Here is a 9497-nt window from a genome sequence, read left to right as displayed (position 1 = left end):
AAAAGAAGCGGCCCGTGGGAGGCCCCCCACGAGCCGCGTTTTTGATTGGATTATTTACTCCCGTGGCCCTCGTCGCCATTTCTCCTTCGCATTTCACTCTCAAAGAGCAGAATCGTCGCCGTTTGCGGAGTTCGCTTCGGCGTTCATGGAGGCTGCGGTCGCCAAGTTCGCTTCTGCGTTCTGGGTCGCGAGTTCGCCGGAGCAGTGGGAGTGGACATGGCTTTGGCCGCAGGAGGAGAGGGAAAGGCTTGTTGCGCTCAGGAAGTGAAGGGACCAGGCTATGCATCACCGCTCGAAGCCATGAAAGGGCCTCGCGAGGCTTTGATCTACGTCACCTGCATCTATAACGGTGAAATAACTCACAATCTCCATCCTCTTTGTATCTCTGCTCTGGTTTGGATAACATTCGGAATTAGTTTTTTTTCCCCAAGTCGTGGTATTATTTGATTTGACCTATGAAATGGAGATTGGATTCAACATTATAGCTCCGATCAGAATGAAAGAAAGAGGAGTAGTGTTCTTGGATTTGAATCACGGGCTATTGCGGTGATCTTTACTGTGAAGTTTTTTTTTACTCATTGTAAGATTTAAATGCGTGCTTCACAATTCCTATGTATCTACACTTTGATATTTATATTTATACCAATTTAAGTATGCAAGAAAATGTGCATTTCATTTTTAAAAATTAGTTATAGTGGCATTTTTGATGGGATATGAAATATTTGAGAGTTAGAAACATAAAAAAGTCAAATTCTGTTAGGTGTTAAATACATAAATTCTTAAGAATTATGTGATGTGTATGTAAATGCCTCTTTATTTGTGAAATTTACATACATACCACCCAATTCTTATTTATGTACATATCAAACATAAACTTGGTTGTTACATTTATAACACTTTGATGTCATAAACCTATATGTAAAAAGGCATATTTGATTTCTAAAAGCTAATAATAGTGGTATTCTTTATACAATATTAAACATTTGAGTATTGTTTATGTAAATATGAAAGTTTAGGCTTTAAATATGAATTTGTGGTATGTATGTAAAGTGTATTAAAGATGAAAATAAAAAAAATACTTTTCTTAGAAGTAGTTATTCAACATAGGTGGGTTAGCATTTTGGATAAACTTTTCAATGAGGTTTCTGAAAATACAATCGTTCATTTTAAAAACTAAAAGATGCCCGAGGAGTGGATGAATAATATTTTAGTTCCCATATTTAAGAATACATGGGATGCACAAGAGTGTGCTAGTTATAGAGGAATTAAGTTGATGTGTCATGCCTTAAAATTATGGGAGAGAGTAATCGAACATAGGTTAAAACGTGATACAAAAATTTCTCATAATCAGTTTGGATTTATGTCGGGCAGGTCTACTATGGAAGCTATACATTTATTGAGAGGTTTGATGGAGAAGTATAGATAGAATAAGAAGGATCTACAAATGATTTTTATTGATTTAGAAAAAGATTGCGATATGATTTTGAGAGAAGTCATTTACAGAGTTCTAGAGAAAAAAAATTGAAAAGGAAATGTAAAGAGCACCTAGATAAGTCCTTGATGCAGCTGAAGTTAATTGTTGTGCAAACCTTGATTATTACAACATGCGTCTTAATGATATTAATTTTGTTATACTTTGTAGTAGTAGTATGTGCAGGTGCATTTGACTTTTGTATGTGTAACATATTCGTTTGATGTAATCGGATATGTTTTAGTTATATAAATATAAATCAACTTTTTGGTATTTTCTTGTCTGAACAACGATCTTTAATTTTGTTGAGAAAAGAACAAATTCTGCTGCATAAATTATTCGTTTAATTAAAAAATTTTTTCCAAATAAGTTGTTTACAAAACACACTAACCAAACAGCTAAATTGCTTACTCAGAACAGGGGTAAAATGATCAATTTTTCAGAATCAGTTGTTTTTCATAAGCGTCAACCAAACAACCAGACAGCTTATCCGGATCAGCTGCTCATCAGCAGATTATCAGGATAAGCTGCTTATCAGCAGAAGCTGGATAAGCTGCAGCTGCCCCAAACAGACCCTTAGCTATGTTAGGTTTATTTCCTTAAATTTATTATATAAAAGAATGAGACATAAATGATGATATACCTTCTCGGCTAAAGGTTACATGATTAAAAAATGAAAAATAATTTAGTAGTATCATACCAATAATACTTTTAATGAAGAGTTAAAAATAAATTAAGCCCATACATTGTCTGAACTTGAGGGTAGTGATAAAGTCATTCATAGTATAATTGAGTATGGCAATAAATAAAAATATTATCATAGATACAAAGCAATGCCAAGAAGAATGATTTAATAATTACATTAGAAATGCGTAAAATGACATAATTGAAGATAAAGTAAAGCAAATAGACTTCGATGATTTGGGTATATACAACGAATGATATAAAATACATTCATAAAATGCAAAATTAAAAAAAAAACAAAAGGGAGACTTACCGGTAAAATGAAAATTATGTTCAATACTTCAAGTAGCACTCAAAAGGAATGAACAAAAAATAAGGATTCATAAACCCACCACAAATAATTGGGATAATATGCTAAAAATGATGAATTTTACAAACTCTATAATCACACAATAAAAGTTCAAAATTACTTGGAGTTAGAAAAAAAAAATTAGTGATATAGAGATTTTTTTACTTGGTTTAGGTAAGCAACACAATGATAGCCATGAATTATATAATACGAAAAGATAACATTTAATCATCTGAAAGGCACTTGGTAATAGTATGGGAAGATTTTATAGTAATCATGGCTTACAAGTTTTTTTATAAGCTCAGTTGGTAAACTTTTTTATATTGTGCAACATTAGCATTATGTAATAATGTGCAAAAAATTAGCCAAACGTACAATAGTTTATTTATTTTTTTAAATTATGTTGAATGCCAAATAAATTGGAAAAATGCAATTTGTACTTGTCTCTAAGTTCATCGGGAAACTCAAAAAACATGCTTTTCTCTTCCCAGCAAAAAGTGAAATGTGGTATTCTCAAATAAATATCTAGTAAATATATTCAAAAGAATACATGAAGCAATTGTATGTTGCAATCAATCGGAAGAATAACTTCAAACCCTGGCTTGCTACGGCCAGCATTTGTAGGGATTGAGACTCTAGAGTTTGCTTGATTCTAGATAAATTCTAAATTGGGAATGAATTAAGTGACTAATCCTACCAAATTGTTCATTTATTTTGCTTGATGGATAGATAATTTAACCATATTTTGTTAATTTAAAGGACTAAAATACAGTTAATTCAAATTTGATATTCCACTTCATTAGGATTAACTCTATTGTGTGGATAACATTTATTTAGCTGCATCCATACCAAATAAGAAGTAATACGTAATCACGAATATGAATTGGCTTAATTCAATCGAGCATGAAGGATTACTAATGTATGCTAGATTAAATTAAACTGCCAACTAACACCCTTTCAGCAGCTATAATCTATGAAATAATGGAGATAAAATTGAAAATATAACTTCAAGAGTTAAGGCAGGGTGGCTAAAATAAAAAGTATATTAAAAACATTAACAAAAGAATTGTATAGACTCGTGATGTTATATGGACACAAGTTGCAGGCAGCGAAAAAAGTAGTTGATAGCGAAGTTAAGTGTAGTAAAAGTGAGAATATTAAAATAAGATGAGCAATAAGATAAGGAGGGGCTAATTAAGGAATGATTATATTAAAGGGATAGCGTGAGTGACACCTACTGAAGATTACGTGAAAATTCTGAGAAAGAATTTTATTTCTTGTGTCTTCTAAAGCATTACAATTCACTCCATATACATAATAACAACAGAAAATAAAAAAGAATCCCTCTAAAGATGAAAAAATAAAAATAGGAAATAAAAATAAAAAGAAACGACATTAGTAGAATATATTTTGAAAGTAAGAAATAAATTCCTTCAAAATGCAGATTTGTACTTTCCTATACTCCCCCTCAAGCCGGGTTGTATATATTATGCAAATTAAGTTTGGACTTTTCAATTCATCATAAATGACCCTTAGTAGTGCTCTGGTAAGAATATCAGCAATCTAAACTCGTATAGAAACATAGTCGAGCGGAAAATTTTCATTGTTAACATTTTCAAAGATGAAGTGTCGATGAATCACGATATGTTTTGTTATGCCATGATGCACGAGATTTTTAGCAATATTAATAGCCACCCAGCTATCACTGAACATTTTAATTTTGTCCTTTTATCTCAACCTTAAATTTTCTTAATAGTTTATGAAGCCATATTCCTTTATATATTGCGAATGCAAGAGCGCAATATTCAGATTAAGCACTACTTTGGGAGAAGAAAATTTGTTTCTTGATTCTCCAAGTGTGAGATTGCCCTAGAAATTTAAGCAGTATCCAGTGGTTGATATCCTATCAATTGTCTTTCTTTCCCAACTAGCATCTATCTATATCTCAATATCACAATTTTCAAATTTTCTTAAAATCAACATATATCCAGGAGTAGGGGTATAGACGAGTTGAGTCAAGCTTGAGCCATCCTCAGCTTGAGCTTAAGCTTGACTTAGATCTATGAGTTTGAATCAACTTTTTTAATATGAAAGAGAGAAAATAATATTAATTCAAGCTATTATTATAATAAAATAACAAATAAAATAAGAATTTAACAAAAAATTAATACAAAATTACTTGATATAAAATATTAAATATTATTTTTTTAATACTTTTAATAATTTAAAAATCTTGTTTTCAATTTTAATATATTTTGAGTATAATTTATATTAATTATTTTTTAAACGAGCCAGCTCATGAGCTAATGAGTCAAGTCGAGTCTGATTTGTTAGCTTAGGATATAACAATTCCCTGAGTAGATTGAGCCACCTTCATTCTCATAAAGTATCTAAGAGTCCCGAGATCCTTGATCTTAAATTCTATGGCAAACATACGTTTTAGTATAATAATTTTCTCTAAATCATCACCTGCCAAAATAATATCATCAAAATATACTATTAGAATTGCATTGTTGCCTCTAGGATTGAATTTAACAAACAGTGTATGATCAACTGATGATATCTTTTTGTAATCACAACTTTAGCAAACCTGTCAAACCAAGTATAGGAACATTGCTTCAAACCATAAAAGGATTTTTGCTTGTAGACCAACTTATTATTCGACCTATTTTACAAGACAGGATATATAGACATAAAATTTTCTTCATCAATGTCCTCATTCAATAAAGCATTTTTGACATTTGGTTGGTATAAAAATCATTCTTGATTTACTGCAAAAGAGAGTAGAACCCAAAAAGTATTGAGCTTCGCAACAGGTGCAAGGATTTCTTGGTATTCAATTACATATGACTGTGTCAAACCCTTGGCTACCGATCTGGCTTTGAATCTCTCTACACTTCTATTTCCTTTGTATGTAACCATGAATATCCATTTGTAGCCTACTGGATTTCTTTCATGCGGTAACCCTGTATGTGTTTATGTGTTATTATTTTTTATAGCCCGGATTTCTTCACAACTGATTGTTTCCATATTGAAACCTTTAGAATTTCTTGAATAGAGTTAAGAACCAGCACACTATCAAGATTTATCACAAAAGTTCTTCACGATGATAACAAATTTTCATAAGCTATATATCATTCGATTGGATGATCAATACACCTTCAAAAATGAGATAAAAAATCCATACCATTACGATTATCAGATGTAAGAGGATTTGGTTTAGGTTCTTGATAGTTCCTTGTGTACAGGTGTACTCTACATGCTCCTTCTGGTATAGACATGAAGTTCCTGATCACTGGTGTCAAGTAGAGGTGGTGTAGACAATTGGGACATTTCAGTGGCAGAGTTTGGTTCTTCATACGGAGTTGATTGAGTGGTAAGATTTGGTTCAATTGTTTGAGTGGCAGGGTTTGATTCAATTTGAATGTCTTGGAGAAAGATCCCAAATTTAATATTCTATTGAGTTCTCCCCCTGAAATTCAGATTTGGGAAAGTAAGATTGATTCTCAAAGAAAGTAACATACAATAGGTAGAAATCATCATGCTGTATTTATAGTTTTTACTTTGGGAGGGTTCCTAAATATCACTGTGAATTACAATAAAAGAATATGAATGTTTGTAATGTAGTTTAGAGTATACATGTCTGACATGTTTTGAAAGTTTGCACGTTTCAAATTGATAAACATTGGATTTTTTTTATTGATAAACAGATGTGAAAATATTTTTTTAATGGAAGCAAAATTTGGATGACCAATGAGACAATGCTTTAAAATGACTTGTCTTTGAACTAAAACAGACTTAGAATTGAAAACTAGATTAACAAAATTTGAACTAGACTCAAAAATACAATTTGCAAATGAACTTATCTATCGATGAGATTATTTTCGTTGAGTAGATATAGACCATTAAGCATCTTAGCATTGCCAATCACATTTCCTGAATTCACTACCTGGAAAATCATAAACGTTGAAATAAAATTCAATCACACATTATACATCACATGTTTGGTGACTGAGAGTAGATTGTAATTTAATTTTAGAGCACAAAGAACAAAGTAGAGATGAAGATCATTTGTCAATTCGATCGATCCAGTTCTTTCTACTGGTGAGAATGAGCCCTTAGTTGTTCAGACTTGGGAGTGACGGGTGCATGGGTTGTAATTTTTGAAGACGTTGATGTCTCCCACATATGATATGAGGCTATGGATTCAACCATCCAAGATTTTGATTTATTGTTTTGAACAATAAAAGCATGTGATGAGATACTTCGATGTGCAAACGAACTGGTTGGTTGCTCGGTAGAGGATTATATTACTTGTCTGAAACTGTGACCATTACTCAATATTTTCTGTAGTACCTCAATTTGCTCTATGGTGAATGGACTGAATTTTGCATTATTTTTTGTTATGGTAGTAGTATGTGCACAGTTCTTCCTATTATGTAATCCATTGGATGGCTTTCTGGATGGCTTTCAATGTGCAGGATTTTTTTTTTTTTGTATTATTTTCAAAATATTTCCTTCACATGATCAGGTTTCAATGATCGCATCACGTTCGTCCTTTCTTAAGCTTATTATTCAGAGAAGAGCTATGAGTGTATAAGGCTAACCTTTCAACATATGGTGTCGTGTGGTTATCTGTCATCATTAACTTGTTTTTGTTTTCCTTCCTTCAAACTTCATCAAATGCCTCCCAGATGGTAGGAAGGGATTTAATTCCTATGGTTCTCCCCTGGCTTCATCTAAGTCTTTATTAAGGCCAAGAAGCAATTTGATGGTACTCTTTTATTCAAAAATCTTCCTATACGAGGCAAAGTCATTAAGGCAATTCAAGGAATAAACCTCGTACAAGTCCAATTGGAACCAACGTGTGAGTGTTAAAATATTGTGTGTTAGACCATGTAGTCTGGTCTCAAACTCAAATAACTCTAAAAAATTTTCATTGCTAGAATAAGTTTTACGAGTAACCTCCCATGTTTCATTGGCTATCCTATAGAGCAAAATTTTCTCCAATATACATAATCATAGAATTTATTAATCATAACATAATCAAGTGGTCATCAATTATTCAAGCTTGGTATTTAGAATCTGTCATTTATGGAGCAAAATTTTAGCATGAGATGTCCATTTTTTCCTCTATCGCAAACGCATAGGAACAAAGATCAAGATCTTTGAAGAAATTTTGATCATGCAGTTTATAGTTAGTGACTAGATGAGAAGGGTTGTCAAACATGTTGGGTACTGAATATGTAAACTTAATATAAAGATACTTTAGATGAAAAAGATTGTGAGGTCATGCCATATTTGACCATGATAAAATTGTGAGGCCCGAATCGAGAAGACATGTTGCTCAGAAGAAAGCGGTTCTTTAGAAAACCGAAGAGAAAGAACATTTTTGTGATCTGATCTACTCGGATTGTTCGAATGAACAGTTTCTGAGATGGTTTTAGATTGGAAGAGTCGGGTGAATAACGTTACTATGATCTCAACTCTGAGATGATGAAGTAGCGACCTCGATTGGAAGAGTCGGACGACCAATTAGATACGAAGTAGCCATCGAGCATATGTGAGTATCAGAGGAGATGTTCAAACAACAACGATTGATTATTCATCATGAGCTCCATAGCAGATGGTTCGAACGATAGTGTCGGAGGCGATGTTTGGATGACATCAATGGAGAAAAGGACACAATTGTTCATGCATGCACGTGCGTACATGAGTGTCAAACGATCGTAATGGAGATTTCTATGGATCCTTCATCCTCAACAGTAACAAGGAAGTTTGGTTCGACACTCTTCGACCTCAAAAACTAAGTATGTGTGTGTGTGTGTGTGTGTGTGTGTGTGTGTGTATATATAAATGCCAAACCGAAAGTCATGCTTAAACATTATGCACAAAAATATGAATTGGCCTAATTCCATCAATCATGTTGCGCTACTAATTTATGAGAATTAATTAAACTCCATCCGAACCCCCTTTCAGGGATTGGCTGCAACTATGGAAGTATTAAGCAATTTCTCCTCAAGCCACTCAAAAACGGGACAGTGTCGAACTTCGCTAGAATAAACCAAAAACTAGCGCGGGATCATGAGAGATGCTGGCTCTGGCTCACCCAATTGTAAGAAACCCAATCTAGCAAGCAATGAAGGTTTTAACTTGAAAATTCTCTCATACCAATACAAGCTTCAGCACCAAATTTGGAAAATATAGAGTAAACCGAAATAGAAATGAAAATACGGACCTTAAAAGAAGGGCAAGGCCTTCCTTGGGGGTCCTCAGGCGATGAGAGATCGAAGTCAGAGACACAGAAATTGCGCCAAAGATTCTCTCCTGAGGCGACTACCCGGAGCCCGGAGCTGACACAGCCAATCACGATCGTCTCTCGAGGCCCAAGCTTCAACAAGATCGCCTCCAGTATATGTTCCCCAAGGTTCTCCAGCCCCATCACCGTCACCGCTTTCGTGGAAGCCAAATGCTGAGCACTCCGTCGACTCCGTATGGAAAAAATTTTCCAGTGACTGCATCTAAAATCAGCGGGACTAGTTGGGGCCTTGGGGGGAGAATCTGGAAAAAATGGACGCCGCGTGTTTTCCTTCCAGGCTTTATTCAGCGATTAGCTCCGTTTGATCGATGCACCGGACATGGAAATGAATTAATTGACTTGGCTGTCGAGAGATTAATCTTCTAAATTAGATACTTGATTTTACTTTTTCTTCTTATTAAAACAAATTTTTATACGATAAAAAGCATCTAAGTATTAAATCTAAAATTTTAATTGTTTAATATTTTAAAATCAATTAATTTTCTTAGGCATTTAAAATCAATTCTTATATATATATAATTCTCATATGTACATCATTTTTTTAAAATCATATAAAAAAAAACATTATTATTGATACTTTAGAAGTGAAATACACATTTCAAGATTTTTAATACCCAACTGTTATAAATATAAATATCAAACTTTAGGCTCTAGATATGTAACTTACAAGAATT

At 33.2% G+C, this 9497-nt stretch overlaps 1 protein-coding gene across 1 annotated transcript in view; it reads right to left on the bottom strand.

The window, feature by feature from the left end:
- LOC110036670 (F-box protein SKIP16) overlaps positions 1-9138 on the bottom strand; it is a 19959-nt gene extending 10821 nt beyond the window's left edge. The window contains exon 1 of the mRNA XM_020741168.1: positions 8743-9138. Coding sequence (XP_020596827.1) covers positions 8743-8946 — 204 coding nt within the window. The 5' untranslated portion in view covers positions 8947-9138. The remainder of the gene's footprint in view (positions 1-8742) is intronic.
- Between the last annotated feature and the right edge of the window lie 359 nt (positions 9139-9497).

Source organism: Phalaenopsis equestris, unplaced genomic scaffold (assembly GCF_001263595.1).
Source record: "Phalaenopsis equestris unplaced genomic scaffold, ASM126359v1 Scaffold209544, whole genome shotgun sequence".
Taxonomy (NCBI): domain Eukaryota; kingdom Viridiplantae; phylum Streptophyta; class Magnoliopsida; order Asparagales; family Orchidaceae; genus Phalaenopsis; species Phalaenopsis equestris.
This window is presented reverse-complemented; position numbering and strand designations above follow the sequence as displayed.